This window comes from Pagrus pagrus (genome assembly GCF_965226575.1).
Source record: "Pagrus pagrus genome assembly, chromosome: 17".
NCBI lineage: Eukaryota > Metazoa > Chordata > Actinopteri > Spariformes > Sparidae > Pagrus > Pagrus pagrus.
Genome location: NC_140201.1, coordinates 10,576,809 through 10,599,288, shown reverse-complemented (window position 1 = coordinate 10,599,288; position 22,480 = coordinate 10,576,809). Strand labels below are relative to the sequence as shown.

The 22,480-nt window shown below is 39.0% G+C and overlaps 1 protein-coding gene across 2 annotated transcripts; it reads right to left on the bottom strand.

The window, feature by feature from the left end:
• Window positions 1-117: 117 nt before the first annotated feature.
• Window positions 118-16,883, bottom strand: tuft1b (tuftelin 1b). 2 transcript variants are annotated; one of them, XM_084380163.1, is made up of 12 exons: window positions 16,577-16,883; window positions 5,645-5,722; window positions 5,446-5,544; window positions 5,292-5,366; window positions 5,041-5,106; window positions 4,469-4,555; window positions 3,590-3,700; window positions 2,322-2,545; window positions 1,953-2,058; window positions 1,590-1,673; window positions 1,323-1,417; window positions 118-1,185 (listed from the first exon to the last, which is right to left on the bottom strand). In XM_084380163.1, exons 1-12 carry the CDS (start codon window positions 16,643-16,645, stop codon window positions 1,113-1,115), a joined length of 1,167 nt encoding a protein of 388 aa, XP_084236289.1. In that variant the 5' UTR covers window positions 16,646-16,883; the 3' UTR covers window positions 118-1,112. The 2 variants fall into 2 exon arrangements, with proteins under 2 accessions (XP_084236289.1, XP_084236290.1); XM_084380164.1 differs by lacking the exon at window positions 16,577-16,883 and adding an exon at window positions 13,289-13,355.
• Between the last annotated feature and the right edge of the window lie 5,597 nt (window positions 16,884-22,480).

Below are 22,480 nucleotides of genomic sequence, written 5' to 3'. Positions count from 1 at the left end.
AGGTTATGGCGTAAAGATGCAACAGCAGACAGGATGACACTCAAGTTTGGACAAGTAAATCAGATTAAGCAGACATTACATAACAGTCAACAAAGTCTACAATAAAAGGACACACAGTGAACTTCACTTTTTTATTTATCTACAATGTTCACAGTAAACGGTAGCAGTTTATAAAAATGTTCAACCTCGATGGCAACAGAAAGTATTTTACAGAAAAAAAACATGTAGTCTACACAAACAATGCACAGTTATGTGAATAAGTACAATTAAATCAGCTACTAGTTATTAAATATGCAACCTTTCCGTACAAACAGGATATATAATAAGGATGGAGTGGCAGCACTTGGCAGCGGAGATGAGAATTAAAATGTTGATCGACTAGCATCAATATCTACAAGTAGCCTCTAACAGGTATTCTCCAGCAGAACTAAAGTAAAGGAAGGAGGAATACATTTAAGTTAAACATAAATCTTATTTTAACATTAACAACTGCATGCAGGTCGTTGGCAATGAGGTGCAAAGCACTGAGAAATCTGACCCTGAACCCGGCTGCTGCTTTGGATTGAGGTTGAGGAGGCTGAAGAGCTGACAACACTCAACATCATGTGATTACTTGCACATTTGTCCAAATGTACTTTATATGTAACAGACATTTCTAATCCTAACAAAGCATTTCCGTTTGAAAAGCTTATTTCGGATCCTTTGGGGGAAAGAAGTGGAGTCGAGATGCAACACAGGGAACTTTACTGAACTCTTCCTGAGAAAACACTGAACAGATTTTTGTCCATGTATATCTGAAAGTTCAGTAAGATTCTTTGCACTGCACGGCTCCATCCTTGTTTCCTTTTTAGGATTCCTCCTACCACTGGATCCGAACCTGAACTCCCCTGTACTCTCCTTTTTTAGGCTCTGTTTGAGCCAGTTAAGGTTTGCAGAAAAGCCTCAAAAGTAGCTATGAGGTACAAACAAAAGACCAGTGTGCTTTGTCACCATGAGGTCTGTTGAGCCAGCCTTTTTCAAATCACTGCAGACCTACGTTTTATCTAAGGTTAGGTGGTTAAATATTTATGTACACTGTATTTTACTCCTGGTCCCGGTGGTCAACGTTCCATTTAGGACTTGATCTCGATGACTTTGATGAATGGGAGCGCCTTGTTGCTCGATGACATCGGTGTGATGGTTTTACTGGACAGAGGGGGAAATAAAAAATGTAAAATGACTGTTGTGAACTTGGACATGATACGACAGGAGTAAGATGGAATTTGCATCTCGTTGTGAATAAGAAAATGAGCAGAAACGGAAACCAGGAAGTGATGGCTCACCTGTAAACAACCTCTGGCTTGTTCTCTTTGGGTGTCGGTGGCGGAGGGTCCTGGCCTGCCAGGAAGTACTCCATGTGGTCATGCATTTCTCTGTTCTGAAGACAGAAAGAGGGTACAGACATGAGCTGTGTCCTCAGGTTTAAAGGGACAACGTTTTAGCTTTTAGTTGATCAGAAAAGTTTGGTGTATTTATCTTGAGCACATAAAATAAAATAAAACTAAGCGGATTAATTCAGAATCTGACTACAGTTACATATGAATCCTGACCTCGGCTTCAAGGTAAGCCACCCTCTCCTCCAGGTCCCTGATGACTCGGTCTCTCTCTTGGATGACGGTCCGGGAGTTCTGCAGCTGTGTTATTGACAAAACAAACAAAGTGAGACGCTCATTTTTCCAACGGGGAGCAGATGCAGCATCACTTATTCATGACAAATGAGTTTTATATCACCGCACGTTTCCGCTTGGCTCCACTCCCTCATATCAATTACTCTTTGTGTGTCCGCTTCCTCAAAATCTAATTTCCCTATTAATGGCTTCCTGTGCATTTCTGGCCACCGGAGAGCTTATTTGTATCGTGTGTGTGTGTGTGTCTGAGTTTGTGTGTGTAAATATGCTTCTGTGCATAAATACCTGTTCGATCATGTGACGGACTTTCCTCTGCTGACTCTTTAACATGTCGTCAAGGTGGTGAATCTTTTCCTTCAGAGCGGCCACCTGCTTCTCCAGCTCTGCACACCTGCAAACACACACACACATGAGAAAACTGTCAAACTAAGACCAAATTGATTATATCTATCAAGTTATACTAGAGCAGGTCATGGTATTTGTATGATTTGTATTTTACATCCTTGGAAGAAAGTTTTTAATAGATAATCAAAAAGTTCCCCTATACTTGCCAGTCATCTAAAAAAGTTTTGAAAAAAATGAGTTTTTCAGACAAAAAACCCAACTTCTACTTCTTATTGGGACTTTGGCTCATCACTTAGTTTCTTATCTCACCTCTGCTCCTGCTCCCCTCCATTCTCCCTGTTGGCCTTAAGCTGCAGCAGCTCCGCCTCCCCCGCTGCCATCTTGTCTTTGAGATGGCCGCTCTCAATCTCCATGCTCTCCAGCAGCCTCTGCAGCTCCTCCACCTGCTGACCCCTCCCCTCCGACAGCTCCTCCGCCTTCTGCAGCAGCTCAGACTGCTCAACCAGACGAACGCTGTACTCTTTTGACTCGGCCTGTGAAGGAGGACAGAGTAAGAACTAAGTAAGAAGAGACGGATACAAAATAATAGGCGCTGCACGCCCACGCGGGTCTTTTCAAGTGACCGATGTGTCAGTCAAGTGCAATTTGAACACGTCCACCTGAGAAGATCTAATGAAGCAAACATGAGTGAAAACTCCTGTATGTGTCATGTATGTACAGATTTGTGTACTTGGGCATGAGTTCTTATCTAACTTATGCCTTTTTATTCACATTTTGATGTGGCAATAATGATTAAACTAGGAATCAGGAAGCCCTTTTCATTTTTGCTTTTGTTTTGTTTTTGTCTGTTTATTTCATGTCGTTTCATTTTGTCTTGAGTTTCTGCAGATGTACCCCTTTGAACTTATGTAATAATACTCCAAAACAAACAAAACAAAAACCAGCCGGTTAAGATTACTTTTGGTGTGCAGGAGGTTTAAAAGATGACTCAGTTTGTTACAACTTGGCAGCTATAGTTTTTTCTTTTGCTGGTAACATGAATTATTTGCTCCAACTTAATCAAATGGGGAAGAGACAATGTTTTTAAACTGCACAACTGCAAATTCAGTAGTAAACGTTTAACCAAGGCTTTCACTTGTGTTGCCTGATTAGATCTCTTCCCTTTTTGCATGTTAGGACGGGACGATGTTCAACATTCTTGTTAGTCAGGTTCTTTATCTCAATTTCTTACTCGATGCAATTTTAAACAGGTTTCTGGTATGAAGTGTGATCACACTGGAAAAGTGGTGACATAAAGTCACAGTTTTTGCAGCTGAGTTATGAGCGTGATGCTGTTGTTGATTTACACTAACTCCCACAATGCAATGCCAAAAGGGGAGGAAAGAAGTCTGTGGCAGTGTCCCTACATGACCTGACAGATGCAGTGTAGAGCAAAGACCCGAGCAGTGGAGGATCAGCGGATGAGGGATGAAACCGACAGATAATGAGGATGATTAGAGGAACAAGAGAGCAGCAGAGGAGTGAGTCATAGCTGCAGACAGGAAATCGAGTCATGTAACTGATCGCGTGAGACAGACCTGCAGTCTCTCCCTCTCCTCCTGATGTCTCTTCTCCATGTCCTTCAGCTGTGCGTACAGATGCTTGGTCACTTCCCTGAGCCTCACACTCTCCTCCTGATTATCCACGACCTGAGAGAGACAGAAAGTGGCATGCTTAATTACGCTTAATCTGGCAAACTACTTGAACCTGAGGGCAAGGCAGGAGCTAACATGTAAGAGAGGCTGCTGATTGGCTGATATGCTACATGTTTAAAAGGTTGTTTGGTCTAGCCTGAGGTAAGAAAAGCAATTAGCTGGACGTCTGTTTAATTATGACTGAGATTGAGACAGTTTTGTATCTCGGGGCTGTCCTTTGGGTGAGCAAAATACTTTTTTAACAATGCACTATTCTATAATCTGACACCACTTAGGATGTAGGACAGCATAAAGTGACCCACGCTTACCTACATGCCTCACATACAGGTCACTGGCTATAGAAAGCCACACTATCTCCCTGCTCTGAAACTACTTCCTCTGTAGATAATGGTGTTGTGTTACAGGAGATGTTAAAATGCACTCAGCCTAGAATAATGCATTGGAAATACAATACTGTGTGTGTGCACCATTAGTCAGAGTGTAAGTGAGTCCCTGTGCTGTGTGTGTGGTAAGCTTTATCATCAGCTTTAGAGAGCCTGGCACCATTTTCTTTGTAGTTGGCTGGTGTGAGTTGGAAACAGCTGGAGGGCCAGACATTTTTTTCTGCCTGTCATTTTAATACAAATTTGAATGCATTCAAAGTAGTTTCAGCTGAAATTGGCTTATGCCTTTCCCCGTGGTTCATTCATATTCAACTGGTTCAATTATCAGATCGTAACTTTTCTGAGGTCGTTAGAGAAGGCTCAGTTGTGATTATCTTACATGAGCGTCTGACTCGAGAACGGCATTGCCATTGGTGATAACTGGTTGGCTGCTGGGCACGTTGACTTTGAAGCCATTGACTGGATACTGAGGAAGAGACAAGTGGCTGGTTAGTGGAGTCACGGCTTTAGTTCTGCTTTTACTTTAAAATAGTGGAGATGATGAGAGAAATCACTGCACTGCAACAAAACACAAGCAGCTAAAGGAAAAAAACTTCACTTTAACAACACTTGAAGTTCTCTACAGTTACTATTGTGATGGAATGTATTCTTGTTCAAGCCAAGAAGCTGTAACATGCCTACAATTATATTTGTGGTTTGAATTGTTTGTTACTATTTGAACCACAAAACTAATTGTAGGTATGCTACAATTAGATGTGACATAATGTGACAATATGATGACGTCACAATTACCTTTACCATTAACTTACCATACATATCTATTCGTATTAACTTATTGATATTGATTATCCGTACATTAGAGAAGCTAGAACCAGATATGGACTTACAAGATAGACTGAGCCCAATTATTTTAGCATAAACATCTTTTACTATGGTGCAGAGGGTGTGTACCTTGTTGTTGTTACTGTTCTGCCTGGCTGCCATCTGCTCTCTCAGAGTCTTCAGGCAGTACCTCACCTTTAACAAAAACACATTATGCATTCAAAGACGTGTGCTATGCAGAAACTACTACTACTATCCCCTTCACCTTATTCAACCCAGCCACACACACTCTAATATTCTCCACCAGGCACTGACTGTTGACTCATTGTCTAAATACGGCTGAGGGAAATGTTGCTCAGCTCCGTCTGTCACAAACTCACCTCCTGAATCTGTGACACCTCGTCCGTCAGCATCCTGACGCTCTCTCCGGTCTGTGAACGAGCCTCAAGGAAAACCTGTTGTGTTAGATAATACAGATGAGCTCTCAAATACCTCAAATACGACACAACTACACAAACAAACAACTACACATACCTTAATGACTTCAACTTTTTCTTCCGTGGGAGTGATGAGTTCAAGTGTTTCTTCCTGCCCTTCTGGTTTCTGTGGCAGCACTACTGCTATGCTGCTCTCCTTCATTCAGTCAAAACAAAAAAGTTGAGTTAACGTCCTGTCACAGACTTTTTTCTTTCATTCAAAAAAAACCAAACAGTTTTCCTCTTTAATTCTCTACCTTGTTGCCGTGCTGCTCCGATGTGCAGCCTGACTGATCCTGATCCTGTAGAGCGAGCCGAAGTCTCCTGCAACGGTCCTGAAATGAAAGGAGAGAGCATAAGAGGAACTAGTTGACTAAGAGGAGCGGCGTGGATTATGAGGGGGAAAAAAACAACCAATGAAGAGAAAGGAGAGGCGCTCAAAATGAAAGCCAGCAGTGAGATAGAGGGAGGAGCAGGGAAGAAATGGGTACTTTTAGCCATAAAAACTTCCCCATACTGAAGTTCCTCCGTGGATACCACGCAGTTAGACCATAATGCCTAGCAACCGTCACTGAGGAGACATTTCCACTGCAGAGTCTGGTGACCACACACGCTCTACCACACTCAGCTCACTGGAGAAAATGAAACCAGACCAGCGGGGGCCAAAAATACCAACAGTCAAAACATCCAGAACTGTTGAGTCACTCACAATTCAACTTTGTTTCCTCAGCAACAGAAACAGATTGTGTGAGGACATTTCTCTTATACAACTTGAAACCAAATATTTACAGCACAGAGTTTGGTCAAAACCAGCACATTCAGATGGGCTACTCTGGAAAAAGGCGTATGGTTTGACTTACTTCTGGCCACATGATCGACTATTTATCCTATTTTGTTCTACTCTTTTTAAAAGGCATGTGTACTCTACTTTTCTGTAGGTATTTGTATTCTATTCTAATATAATCTATTTTAAATTGAAGAGTTAAAGGATTCAATTGTAATCCTGTTATTAATTCACTTTTTTACTGAATGTATCTGTAATGTAATTACATCTTTTTTTCTTTTTTCTGCAACACATAGGGAAAGTGTAAATCTGGCCCCTTGTGATCCACCATGATGACTCATTCATGGCTGATCATTTTGTCAGGTTGGCATTTAACTGCTTGGATCCTGACTAGATTATTTGTTGATCACGAGCTGTTTTAAATGGGGCCTCTCTTTTCCAGTAGGAGTTCATTCAGTTAATAACACATCCTCTTGTCCTGATAATATGGAGACTGCAGGGTTTCACTGGAAGTGCATGACGTTGTATGATGATTACAGCTAATTAGTCAAAGTTCACATTTTAATCTGATGGCTCAGTGGTTAGCACTGTTTCCCACAGCAAGAAGGTCCTGCTTTCGAATCCTGGCTAGTGTGCTCTGGTTTTCCCCACAATCAAATCATGTTTGGTCGTGGGAGGGGACAGAATACAAAAACTCAAGCAAAGGGAGGCTTTCTTCATTCAAGGACTGGATGTGTTGGAGTAGTCTGGTCTCAATGAGGACACAGAGTTCACATGTTTTCTGTTATCTATTTTTTTCCTGTAAAAGCTGAAAATAGCATCCTGGCATTAAACATAGTATAAACTTTTTTCAAAATGTAAAACAGATTCCCTTACACTGAGCTGAAACGATTCTTTTCTAAATATATTTTACATTAAGTAAAACCGTTGCCCAAAGAAAACACATGCTATGAGTTTTCATAACCCTCCTTGCCAACACCCGTTTAAGCATGTGGAGGTTTGCCTCCACACAAAGAAAACAAACCATTTTGCACTTAACAAATCAGGTGCAGGAAAAACATTGCAGGTAAAGGTGAGTTATGTAACATGGTTGATTCTTATCTTACCGCCAAAAAGAAAATTATGCTTAATCCTCTAAGCCTTTGTGTGGTGTTAGGTGTTCGTGTGCAACACTTACATGTATGTGTCTTTGTATGTATAATAGCTTGTATTGAATTGTTCCTCAGCCCTGCAGCACTAGAGGTAAAGGTTGATTTGATATTATCAGTCATTATAAGGGGCGGATGCCCATAAAAATATTTCTTTACTTTGTTTTGCTGCTGTTCTATCATCGCTGGCCTTAATTAAACTTTAAGTGGGCGTCAGCCACAAAGTAATTAGATAGTAATCAGACCAAAACCAAACTGCACAAATGGCTCATTATTTAAAAAGCACAAAGAAACTCGAACAAAATGTCCTGTGGATGTCTGGACTGTAATTATGTCAGCTTCTTTGTTTTCAGTCTTACGATGTGAATAGGAGGGAATCACTCAAACTATCATTAAGATAACTTATTTAAAAGTCTGAAGGAAAATAAAATAACAATTTACCACTTAGTAAGAAGAGAGGCTAAACAGAGGAAAAACCCTTCTTAGTGACTATGATAACGTATGTTGACTTGTTTTTCTCCTGTAGAATATAACTGCAGTGTAGTAAGGTGTTTACAGGTAAGACCCACTGATGTCAGACTGCTGGAAGCTGGAACTTCTCTCATAAAAATGTGTTTTCCAGCAGCAGCTTTTTATTTTCCGTCAGAGTGGTATTTTTACAAGTTAACGCTGGCAGGTGATACCTTTGCATGGCAGATAAAACACAAGAGAAACAGATGTTGCTGCCTTCTCCGGACAACACGAGTCACTTTTGCCTTTTTTAAATTCCACATTACATAATATTTTGTAATCACAAGCTTCAGGTGCGTCTTCCCTGGTAAACGCCACAGTGACGCTGTTCATGTGCCAAATGCGCACCGTAAATACAATCACTACACACAACTTTAATTGCTACCTGTGAGAAAGACACCTGTCGTTAAAGTGCAGGAATGATAAAGAGGCACTGACAAATCATTTGCATACCACAGTCTGTTGTTAGCTCTAAGTGTGAGACGATGCCGCAATAATAACTTCAGTACGAAATGATTTAGTGACACCACACATGAACCTGTAAACTGTCATTTACACCTTAGAAGAGTAAATAAAGTAATCAATCAAAACACAAGAGACTATGAGAATGAATCCCAGCTTTTTCCTTACAGATTTTGTTTCACAGCTGATAGCTACAATGTAAAAACTCAAAGTCTTACCAAGTATATTTAGCTAATTTCAAATCAAAATGTCTCCTTACACTTAATAAGACATGACCACCAAACAAGTAACATTTCAGTGAGATATGGGACTTTTTTTAGAGATCACATCTTATTTCAAGGACTCTCAACAAATTTTCATTTGTTCCATTAGCAAATTTGACTTATTACAAGCAAAACAACACTTTGTGTTCATTCTTTCTGTACTTATTTCGTTTGATCCTGGCATTTTTTCCAGTGTAGGACCACCGGACAACTAACGTCATTAATTCAACCACTTCTTTCCTGGGAAATGCCCTTTTGTATCTGGCTTCCAAGTAACATTGTGAGAGTGCATTCATCTGAACACACACTTAGTGCCACATTAGTCATCAGGTCAGGTCACCGGACAGTGAGGCTGAATGTTGCAGCTCTATGTGATAAACTAAACCCCACAAAGTGGTGGTCTGCTGCACTTTTGTTGATATTAGGCAGTTAAAAATCATGTGATGCCTGGTGCCTGCAGATCATGTTGAATTGCAAAACATGTGGAGATCGGTAACAATACTGTTTTCATTATTTCTGTTCAATATTTTAAAAAAATGCATAACATCCTCACAGAATAAGCAATGTGAAAAGGTTAACAATGATACATGATAATCTAAATATTACCATGAAAGTAATCACATAGAGCTTTTAATAGTTTGTGCGTGTGTGTGTGTGTGTGTGTGTGTGTGTGTGTGTGTGTGTGTGTGCCACTGTGACACATAAAATAGACCTGCGTGTGAACACTTTATGGTTTTAGAGTGTGTGTCATGCTATTAGTCAATTCAACAGTTCAGTAATTTATGCAAAGAATTTAAGAACAAATAACGCAGCCCAGCATGTCCCATGACCAAACATTTAGTTTCTTGTGTAAGCAGCTAGTTCTCTGCTTTGCAAGTCAAACACAGCTTAAATCTTTTAGCTTGAACGACAGATCTCTGCGTGTAATTGCAGTGTCTGAAAACCATCAGAGCGAAGGCAGTGACAGGCAAGCCAACATTTCACTGTGAGAGGGAGGGAGCGACAGCTCGAGGGCTTCTCAATAAGAGACGTACGGCACTTCAAGGGACAGACACACCCTGGGTGTAGCTTTCTGAAGAAACACAATGTTCTGCACACCACCACATGTTTGTCTTTGGAAGCCCCTGAATCAGCATGTGGCTGACACGCATCCACTAAGCACAACTGTAGAAGAAGGTTACAGATAATGACCTCAGCTTTTTCATTATTTTAAGATGATCAGAGATAAGTATCTGCAATTATATTGTTTACAGTTGCCAAGTTCAAGCTTTTTGATCTGTTCTACTGAACGGCTTTGATGAGTTTCATCCTTCCCTGGGAAAAATCCCATGTTTCTTCACTGCATGTCAAAACAAAAAAACTATGGGAAACAAGACACTAATGATGACCTCATTGGTTTGCTGAACACTGAAGCAATCTCTTATAATAATTTAATTAATTAAAATGTTTCACCAAACTTCAGAAAAATAATATTAACAACAATAATAATAATTTCCTTTATAGGCGCACTCAAGGATGACATACGAGACCAAATTTTAAAAAACAAACAGCACTGAATGTATCAAACATCAAGGCAACGGTATTCAATACAAGCTAATTTAATGACTATGTATAAATTACTGGGTAAAAAACTCTCTATGAGTGTAACCAGTAGAGTCAGAATCAAACAGCGTGTGCCAGTTTGAAAAGGTGTATTTTAAGACGGGATTTGAAGGTAGAGACTAGAGAGACAGAGAGTTAATGTGGCGAAAGTCTTGTGGGAGAGAGATCAGACATGGGGCAGAGCGGCTAAAAACTCTAAACCCCAAGCTAGTCAAGCGTGCAGATGGTACAGTAGTAGTTAGTTCCCTATAAAACCTGACAAAGTTACTTAGAATAAATCACGGAAACCGGTTTCCTCAAAATGACCAAGTAAAGTTGAGTATTTAAGTCGTTAAAACTTTTAAGCTTGTTCAACTTTTAAAGAGAGGATCGGAGAGTGTGGGGGGGGGGGGTGAAAATATGAAGGAAAGAAAGATACAGAGGAGCTCGGTTATGAGGGCCCTTAAAGAGTCCTTGATTGATCACGTTGTAGCCGACAAATATTGCAGAGGTCAACTACGCAGCACCATAAAAACTGTGCCGACAAATTATTACGGCTAAAAAAGAGGTTGATTAAGAACCACTCCTGCAAAAAGTGCTTAATAGGTGTCATTACAGGCAAAATGGCCTGTATATGTGATCATGTTCCAAGAATATGATGGTGAAATTAAACATTGAATCACTGCATACCTTTACAGTCCTGGCATGTCCAAATAACATATACGCTACTGCTGACTGTTGTTCAGTCCTGATGTAACACCTCTTAAATTCATGTATTGGCAAGAAAAACAACAAGTCTTGAGTCAGAAAAAGTGTTTAATGGTGAATATGAGGGTGTTACTCAAATTAAATATGTTATCACCTCAACTTAAGACCATATTAGTTCTCTGCTGCACGAACATGCACAAACTAGCACTTAAAATGTAAGTCTTAGTGCTGCTCCACTAGGCTTGTTTGTGCAGCTCAGGGGACGCTTTCTATGTCATTTACCATAGAGGAGGATTAACCTTAAACCCACTTTGAAAACACAGAGTTAAGTGATATCCACCTCTCTTACGTATCGTATTTATGTATCAACTCATTGCACAATACAATCAATCTCCAGGTTAAATAGAACTAATTAAAAAGGCTTCATAGATAATATCAGTACCAGGTATTGTGCCATTACAGCTGATTGATTATCCCTCCGAGGTATAAATCTATCAATCAGATTCTCATGAGTATTATCAGATCAAAAGACAAACATGTGGTTGAATACTGTTATGTCTTGCATAACACTGTGTTGAAATATTTCTACCAGGACAACTATGCAACATCAAATAAATTCATTACAAGAGTTCATCACCTGCATTTGTTCACATGTAGGTGCTGCAATTAGTTAAGATATACTATTAGTTAAAAACAAGCAGCCAGAAACCACCATTATCAACTTTTTTCATTAAACTACATGCAAGGTGGTCAAAATACACTTCTAGTTTCAATACTGTTCTCACACCTAACTAAAGTGTGTCCAAATGCTATCAAATTGGATTTGACATCGACCAGTCTCAGACTATACAGAGAGGGAAAAAAACAGCAGAACCTGTTCAGTATCTTTTTTTCACAGCTCAGCCCTTAAGGCATAGCAGCCTAATTAAACATAATAAAAAGTCACAATTTGATAATTCATTGAGTTGATATAGATCATTTGTTATCTTTGGGTATGAACTGATGAAAAACCAACATGATTAAATGATTATCAGCTGTGATAGAAAGAAGGGGTGGGTCTGAGTCTTCAGAAAACACTTTGGTACAGTCTGAACATGTTTTCAAAAAACGAGCCACGACAGGGGTGAGGTAAAGTACAGTATAGGAGATTATATGCTATTATCTCCGAAAGCAAGGCAGTCAGAGAATGAAATCAACACAGATTAGATCATCTGTCCGACATGACTTTACTGATTCGGAGGTGACATCATTGCTTCACCTCAGTGTCTGGGCTACAAGAGCACTCTCATCCAGTCAGTAACCACCCACAATCAATACAGGACCATCCAATCCCAGTCATTGAGCTACACACTCCTCCATGACTGTTGTTTACAGCAGTACAGGCTGACTGATACTGAATAACAACAATAAATAAAGGATCAACCAGACACAGCTATAAATCTATGCAATGAAAAGATTCAACAAGCTGAGAAAGGAGAATATTCATGTATATTCATAGATAGTAGGTGTATGCACAATCACCTGTATCTAAATTCACACTCCAGATGTGGACAGAGGTCACAGCAAAGTGTGAAATCCACCCATCTCTGAGTGCAGTCAAAACATAAAGTACTTTTATTGCCAAGCAACATCCTGCCCAACACGTCACGCACGTTAATTATAAACTCTACCCTTTGACTAATTCCAACAGTATGTGTCACCAATACAATCTGAATCATTTTCCCCATTGCATCAGAAGAAACTGACAAATGGAGGAGGTGACTCTAAAAAGTTTTAAGCCGCTTCTTGTCTGACAAACACAGTGGCAATGTTTGCATTCAGGTGGTCTGAATCAAATATAACGAAGATGACGTCACGAAAAGATGTTTTCTTTAGTGGCTTGCCTGCTGTCTCATTAATGTCTCATTTTTAGTATCTGATATTAAATGTACTTAAGTATCAAAAGTAATTTTCAAAGTAAAAGTCAATGATACATATATTTACATGCATGTATTTATTGTTATTGTATACTATACTACAAATTATTGATCTGACGTGCTGACGCAGCATACAATCTGCAAAGTAACTAGTAACTAAAGTTGTCAAATAAGTGTGAGTAAAAAGCACAATATGTCCCCAAAATGTAGTGGAGTGGAACTATAAAGTTTCAAGAAAAGGGAAATACTCACATAAAAGTAACTTAAAATTGTACTTGGGTGCAGTACTTGAAGAAATATACTTATCACTGCATTTATAACATTATTAAGTATCTGTGTTTGGACTGGTTTCATCTGAGAAACTAAGCCTTTCTCTTAAGTATGACATATCCACTATGAAGACATAACCAAATTAATTACGTAATCAAAGGCTTTACTGTTATACATAAAGCAGACTACGCTACAACCACAAGTGAACCCAAATGCAAACGATTTAGTTTATCTCAGGTAGGATCCATCTGATATCTACCTGAGCAGGCGAAGCTGTCCGGGACTCTTTCAGATGATATTCAGGCAGCTGTGATCCAGACTGTCTGTGTCTGTGTGACTAAATGCCTGGGAAGTCACGACTGTCTTGCCTTACATGGCTGGGTGAGGCTCTGCCAGATGCCCAACCCTTTTTCCTCCAGACTGTTCTCCAGTCAGAGAGCTACAGTGCCAGTCCAAGGAGGCATGACGTTGTTAGCCTCCCCTGCAGGACCGCAGTGCCAAATTCACAACAGAAAGAACTAAAGGGAACATTTCTCTGATTAGATTATAAACAGTCCTCAACAAAGAAGTCTGAGGATGGTAAATCTTATCGTTGGGACATTTCAGAAGCCACATATTATCTTAATAGTTTGATAATCAGATTTTATGGCCATTTTTGTCACATTTTTCACAAAATGGGCAACAGCCTAGAGGTCTGGAACCAGGCAATTATCTTCATCAGTCTTTATCATTCAGAGTTAATAAGTTGCTAAGTTAACCCTTAACACTTAGGTGTAGTCTGCTCTAACATTTAACTTACTTGGGACAATAAGTGACCAATAGATAAAACAGTGGAATGAAGAAGCCTTCATTTATCAACCACATGGTGACACTGGTAGGTAGCAGCACTCTGAGGAATGTGTGGCGTGAGTTATGTAAGAGAGATTAATGAAGCGTCTTTATATAACAGCCACCGGCAAAGCAAGTGTGTGCAGTGTAAACAAAACTGTGCAAACAAAAGTCAAATGGCACACTCCAAATAAGTTCATGTTTGTGTGTCTCCGTGTGTCTCAAACTATTGGAAAGTTTAAACTTTAAACATTAAACTTACATAACTGAAAACATCTTAGGCATAATGCTTTTTCCATTATACATTTTAAGCGTATAACAAGGCTGAAACTGATATTTATTTTTCATTATAAGTAACTATACAACGACAATGACGCTGTATGAATACGCCATCTGCAGTATTCCTTCTTCTGTATCACCACGCTGATGTGTCAAAACACAGTGAACATAAAACCAACCAGTTTGTGTCTGCAGATTTTTAAAAACGGTAGCAGAGATAAAATGCTGCAAGACTCGATCGATCAGAAAAAATTAGCACTGCAAGCTCCACCACCAAAGCTCCTGTAGTTTTGGGTACCAAGCGCCAAGCAGGGAGTTTTTTAGGTTAAATGGTTGTTGGTACAGTACAGTACATTCCAGTTTGTGCAGGTGTGTGCTTAACACCCTGTGATGTGTATAGCTATTTGTATATATTTATAGTTGCGTGTCCTTTTGTGGGTGTGTGAGCAGGGTAAACATGCCATTTAACAATGTTAGTGTCACACACAAAAGACTGTCAGTAACGCTCTCTTATGTTGCCATGTAAGTATACGGTACAGTTGACAAAGAAAACAGAGAACAATCCAGTGACACTATCTTAATAATATCTTTGCCTGCACCACTCTTGCTCTTGTCAGCATTTTCTCACGCCATGACAGAAAACGCATTAACATAAATGTCATCTGTCAAGAAAAAAAAACACTTCAACTCCTAAATGTGCTTAGGTGGGATAAGTAGGTTTCCCAGCGGAAAGTGTAGGGGTTTGCAGAATAGGATGGAAACAGGTCAAAGCTCATGTTTACAGTGAGATTACAAGACTTAAAATGGCCCTTAGCTATGAGAGTTATTGCTGTCCAGGATCCAGTGAATGAATAGTTTTATCTTGTAAAGTCAGCTTTACTATCCCCTGTAAAGCCAGGAAACTCTCCTCTGATCATTAGTTTTTTTTGTTTTATCCTAGTTGTCTAGGCATGACTTTGTGTGTCTCCTTCCTGCCAGGTAAATGTATAAACAATCGATCTGTTTATTCATGCCACCATCCTGGTGCCATTATGATATACGATATAACAATTATTAACTCAGTGATTCAGGCCTGTGAATTACTTTCACTTTGATAAAAAGTTGTGTAATGTTTAACCTTTCATCTGAAAAAGTCCCTTTGGTAAATAGCCATTATACAAGAGAGTGTGTAATAACAAAACTGTGCAGCAAACCGTGAAGAAGCAAAAAAAAAAAAAAAAAAAAAAGATTTGTCTGCCAATGATAAGAGGAAACATGTATTTAACTAACAAACCAGTCAGGCTTGGCGCTTTCTTTGGAAATCCTGGCATGGAATAGAAAACTCATTCCTGAATGTCAGGTCAATTGTTTTCTTAATGAAGCCTTCACAAAAGATTAATTTTAAAAAGTTCAAGAATGTTATCAAATGTTACAATTATTCCTGAGAAATTAGAAACATGGCTGGAGGGTATAATAACTGAATTTTCATCTTATGGCGTTTGAAGTACGGCTCTGACTTCACTTGTTTCAATATATAGATTTGTTCTTTTAACAAGTTAGTGTGCTGTGAAGGAGGAACCACTGACAGTCTGGTGGCCTTTCTTTACTGTGTATACACATTAAACATGACGGCAATAAGAAGGTTAAAGTTCCAGTGAAAGCGCCATGTAACAGTGACTCAGTAACAGTGACGCTAGTGATAAACGTACTTTGAGTGATGTTCAACTTCAGCAACAAGGAGTAGTGTAATGCGGTGTGATGATTCTGTATATGCAGCGACCACTTGGCATTACTTTTAAGGGATATCAGGCAATTCACTTTGCTTTTTTAAATCAAAGTCATTTGATTTAAATTCACCCCTGCATGTCCTCAAGATATTACACAACTAAATGAAGTCACAGGGTACAACTTATACCATGAGACAGACATTAACTTAAGCCAAAGGCGGCTATCAGCCTCATTATGTAAAAAACAAAGTTTGCCATGATCATCACACACATGCCACATGATACTGTCAGACTTCACATGTAGCACTAAACTGTGATATAGAAGAAAAGGGGAAGAAGAAACACAGGTGTGTTGAATATGGCGACTCAAACACTTTTTGATTTCATAAGTGAACAACTTTTTGTTTGTTTGTCCTGTCACATCCATCTTATTTAAAATGCCTCATGTAGGATACAGACCACACATAGACCTGTTTACTGGGAAAAGAGCCCAATAGAGCTGGACAACGGTTTAAGCTAATTAATTAAGCTAATTAATTAGCTTAAATCACCTTTGAAACCTTTCACCTGTAATGAAGTCCAGTGGTACCAGCGGACACATGAAGTAAGATGAAGTCACTATAATCATGTTATTGAGCGTCAAAGATGAATTAAAGTCGTGTTTAACCTCAGCGGGGGTCGACTTTTGTTCACTTTAGTTGAAAACATTTAAGCTAGTTGTACTCATCACTCACGTTAGCCTTGTTGTCCCGCTCTCCACCCGCCACCGTCCGCCGCCTCACGCCGCCGCCGCCGCCGCTCATCTTCTCAGACCGGGAAGTGAAGCCAACACATGAACAATGACAGAAATTACAATGTCCGCACTTTTTTCTCTCTGTCTGTCGGTGTTTATAAACTTCACATGTCCTCACACAACTGTTAGACACTTGAACAACGGCGCAGAGACACCTGGTCCGTCCCGCTGCCTCTCCGTGTCTCCGTGTGTCTGTTGTCTGTCCAGGTAATAAAAATGAGCCCTGCAGGTCTTCAACGTGTCTGCGCCTCATTTCACTGGAATGTACTGAATCATAAATCACGATGTGGCAAGCACAACTCACTGTGGACGGTTTGTACCATTGTTGTAGGCTACAGTACAATAGATATAACTACTCCATTATACTTAAAAATATATATATTTTTGTTTTGACATGACTGACAGACATAAAGTTCCTCATTTATATACACATTTATACATAAATATGCTTATCTACAGTGGTGGAATGTAACCAATTACATTTACCAGTATTGTAATTACATTAAATTACACATACTGTATATTTACATGTATATACTGTATACTATGTCATCAGACTGGCTAAATATTAGATCCAATGTTGTCAAAATCAGATTTCTTTTAATCTTGATTGCAGATAAATACAGTAAAAAAGTTATCAAATAAATGTAGAAAGTGAAAAGTACAATATTCTTTTTAAAACCTGGAACCTACATTACCCACAATGCAACTGAGCCACTGAGTGACATCCACTGGAGGCAATTTATCAGATAACCTGCAGCTTCTTCTGGAGCCACAAAAGGCTTCATACTACTTTTCCATATATTCAGTGGTACTCCTCAAGACCTGTAAACACTTTAATGTGTAAAATCAACTTTAGTTACTAGTTACTTTGCAGATCACAAATAGCACATTTTTATGTATTTATCTGCAATCAAAATAAAAAAAACTCTGATTTAGACAACATCAGATCCAATAATCAGCCAGTCTGACATATAGTATACAGTACAGTATATACATACATGTAAACATACAGTTGGCTTAATTTACTTATACTTTTGATACTTAAGTAATTATTACTTAATATTAGATATTTTAAGACTTTTACTCATGTACTATTAATATGGGAGACTTTCACTTTTACCAAAGTATACTTTAACATAATATCTTTACTTTTACTCAAGTAAGACTACTTTTGGGTACTTTTTAAAACAATCTTTTATATAATCTATAATCTATTGCATATTATAATATAATCTATTATATATTTATGCACAAACTGGTCCAGGTTAAGGTACTTTAAAGCATAAACTATGACTTACTTTCACATTTCTCTTACTTACCATCGTGCTGTATTCATATCTAGTTCTTATCTACCTCTGTTATCTTATTGTGCTTGTGAAAGCTAAATTTCATCGATAGGATTAATAAAATCTTATCTTATACTGTCTTATATGATTTTATTGGTCATGTTGTTGTTGTACTACTTCATTTGGACAGATTGTATTAAAAACAAGCAATAAAATTGTTTAACATGTTTGGACCAGACTGGTCATTTACAGCCTATTTAATCCTTAAATGCATTATTACAGAAAAAACTGAAAGTCATTATATATTAAGAATGCATATGAGAGACGATAATGATTTAATGATTTACTCAAGTGTAAATAAACCACGTCTTACCTCAGTGAAGTTGATGACACCTCCATCCGGCAGACATTTGGTCTGAGTGCTGCTGAACCACAGCATTTTGTCCTCAGTCACCTGCCTGAGCTTCTTCCAGATGGATCCCATATGCTGACCCTCTTCATCTGTCTTAATTCAATGAATTTTATTCAAGCTCTCCCCCATTTACAAGTGATGACTTTGTAACAGTGTAGCACCACGCAGGCACCTCCAGCACCTCAGATCTACCTCCCATGCACTGCAGCTAAATCTGTGTCAGGCCTGCAAAGAGGATATAGTCCTGTTTGATAACAGTCCTGTCACATGTCAGGTGGATCTGGTGCCACTTGGCTGAACTCATTTACCTTTGGTGGCGTATGGCTTGAAACTTTGTTTTGACACAAAGTTCTGGCACGTCAGCCCAGAGAAAGTGTCCTACTTTCAGCGTTTGACAGTGTTGCTGTGACAGAGGGAGAACATTGAATAATGGATCAAACCAGACAGAAATCAGTGGTTCACTTAACAGATTTGGCAGATGAAAAAAAAAGTATTTTCATTATAAATTATTCATTATATTAAGCAGATTTTTTTGAATCTTAAAGGATAAGTTCACCCAAAAAAGGAAAAACTCTGTAATTATCTGCTCAGTCATATGTTGATGGAAATGTGGAGGAAGTTTTGTAAACCACAAAACATTTTTGAAGCTTTTACAGCAAAACAGCATTCCCTCAAACAACTGAAGTAAATGGGGACTTGTTTTAAAATGAAAAAAAAAAAAAAAAAAATACATAAAAATGGCTCAATACGGGTCATCTGACGTGATCCATGTCTCTGCAAGCCCCAAGATCCAAAATTGGTTTTAAAAGTCGTTATTTACACCCGTTTTAAAGACAAATGTTAATGTAGCTGCTAAGCTAAAAACATTAGCATGAACCCCATCCGAAGTGGGTCCCCATCCGACAAGGGTCAAGGGTCTCAATATTTTTCTTTCTCTGGGCTTCCAGAGATGTGGATTTGTGGCTGGACAAGCTGTATGGAGCCTTTTCATATTTAATTTTTGGTTGATTTTTTATGTTTTTAAACAAGTCCCCATCTACTTCAGTTATTTAGGAGAATACTGCAATGTGTTTTTGCTGAGAAGCTCCAGAAATGTTTTGTGGACCACAAAATATCATCCTACTTTACATCCGCATGGGGGTGAGTATATAACGACTGAATTTTCATTTTTGGTTGAACTTGTCCTTTAAAGAAACTTACTATGGTGTGGGATTAACAAACCGCAGAGACACCAGACGGTGTTTTCCTGTTGTTACTTGCTTTATAGTTTCAGGCAGGTGTGGCATAAAATGAGAGGCCATTTCTTCAGAAAGACCACAAACCTGATCCACAAATCGAGTAAAACCATATAAGCCCTCTGTATTATTTCACTACAATGTTCTTCCTGTGTTTGACAACATGTAATCAGGCTTTAAATCATGGTTTCAGACATAACCTACTTCATTTTAAGAGCTGTTTGTTCCGTGACACCCAAATAAAAGTACACGTTGCTGAAACACAATAACCCACTGTAAATATAGCACATCTGCTTTTCGTCAGGGTAAACAGACTGCTGGTATGAATGACTTAAATTCAAAAGGCAGCTTATTATAAAAAGCCCAGCCCAAAGTAAACAGGCTCTGGTTTTCTAGATGAATGAGTCGGCCTTTGTTACATCAGTAACCACCGTTGTATCCTGTACAATGTGAAGTGTGCTTGTTTTTTTTAAAAGCCAGAGTTGTCAGTTGAAAGGGTTGAAGTGAAATCATCTATTTTAAGCTTATTCATGTACATGTTAGATCAGTGCTGCTGTACAGTAACATGACACCATTGCCACTGTGATTCACAACCAGTAGCTCGAACAATGCTGATCCCCCACGTTGTAAAAGCCACCGCTCGCTTTCTCACGCATCAGGGATGTACCGTCTTACACCACTAATGTTTCGAGTGCGACAAATTGTATGATGTCCCCAGATACACTCCATGATTCATTGCCTGCACTAAGCTACAAATGTGGCTCTAATTAGGATACATGGTGGTTGTGTCATTCAGTATTTTTAAAAAAAGGAAACGAGAGCAGAGGGATTCCTGGTAAGAGGAGAGGGTGATCTAAGGAGAAAGACAGGGAGGCTGGAGGAGGTGGAGTCATGATTACAGCTTGATGTCTTCAGTAATTACAGTAAACCAAATAAGGATTACAGACTCAATGTCTCTGAGGAGGGAACTCAGCCAGAGCTGTAAGGACACGCTGCTGTTACATCTGATTTGTTCATCTCTGTCAGTTTGTTTTGTGCGTCCTGCTCGAGGCTGTACCTCAGAAATTTGCATAGTGTAATATTCCTCAGTACACAACAATTGACGTAATGAGCCACCGTAAAGTCTGTGAGGATTATTCTGAGATAAAATAAACTGAAAAGTAACAGTAAGATACAGTATTTGCTCATTCAGTTTTACTTAAACATAGCCCAGTTCACTTTCAGCACAGTTTGTTTTATTCATCTTCAGACTGAATTGGTTATTATCAGTGGTAAAAACGAAGAGCTGTGAAACCTCAGGACAGCCGCAGGCCTTGATCTTGTATTCTCTGTATCTCTGTAAAGGTGAAAACTTGCCTCAGGTTTATAGATCTTTTAAACAGGTTTGTACCGGTTTGTTTCTTGTAAATGCAAAGTATATGTCCGGTTGGCCACCTGCCAACATCCAGATGCAACATTTGTAGACATGTTGCTAATACCTCTGTACAAGGGAAAAATCTTCACCATCACTTTTCCAACACTGTTAATGTATTGGCCAAAAAACTTCACTCAGTGCCTTAATTGCATTGTGGGAAATGTAGGCACCAGGTTATGAAAAGGAAGAAGAGTGCACGAAATAAAAAAGTTCAATGAGTTTTTCAGATTTTGAATTGTTTTCCAGCAAATCCAAGACGGTTTTAAATTGTTTATTTGGTTTAAGAAATAGGAATATTTTCTCAACTCACATAAGAAAAACTTTCTTTGGAGATACACAGTTTCCAAAGGTTAGTGTACGAGAGATTGCAATCTGAAAAGTAAGTAACTAAAGCCATGAGACGCATGTAGTTAAGTAAAAAGTACAATATTTGCCTCTGAGGTGTATTGGAGTTAAAGTATAATGTACCATAAAATGAAAATACTAAATACCTTGAACTTGTACTCAAATACAAGTGATAAGTAAATAGTTAAATTCCACCACTGGTATCCGTTACATCCTCCAGCACCTGGTACCTCCTGGAACAAGAAAAGCAAGGAACCGAGCCAAAGCTCTTTTGTTTCCTCAGAAGCTGCTTCTGTAAGATTATCCAGCTACCGACTGATTCCACTGATCACGGATTAACACACCAGGCTGACAGTTTATATCAATCCGCTAAATAAAGTTCATTAATGGACTGCCAGAGCATTTTTAGTCAAACATTCACAGATGTAGAGACTTTTGTATTTATCATTTTAGGGGGAAGCTGTGTCAGTATGTCAGTGTAAAATCTTTAATCTGGCTGATTGCTTGGAAACAAAGAGGTGGAAGTGGTGCAATCCAGGTTTAATCGAGAGGGAATCAGAGGTGAGTTCATCAGTGCAGTGTCCAGGCCTGCTGCTGACTGGCACACCTCCCTCACAGAGACAATGCAGGCAGGTATGATGCAGTGGCCGCACCCCTGGGATGAGATGGTTCATGTGGGTATTCATAATGGTTCAAACACCCACCCAGCAAATCACTGAATCTTCCACCTGGTGTTCTAGCATAACTTGATTATCGAAAAAGATAATCCCTCTCAGGTTCGTACAGAATTACAGGGAACGATCTAAACAACTTTATGAAATAAGAAGGGGAAAAGGAGTTCACTTTAAGATTAACGCTCTTCATAAGGCTTTTAATAGCGTAGCATAATTAGGTCCCCATAGAAACAGTGGAACAGGTTTTTCTTGCTGTGATCATTTCTCCTGTAGATACTGGCCATTAAAAGGTTCCCGCCTTTAACGTGTTCTCAATGTAAGGTGTGGGGAACAAAATCCACAGTCCTTGATTTGTGTATAATGTATTCAGAAGTGTATCTGAAGCTAATATGTTCAGCCTGAGTGAAGTCAAAAGGATAATTTTTCAAAGTTAGTTCAAAATATCCTTGTTTTTTCCGCATTTCTCCACAGTAGGA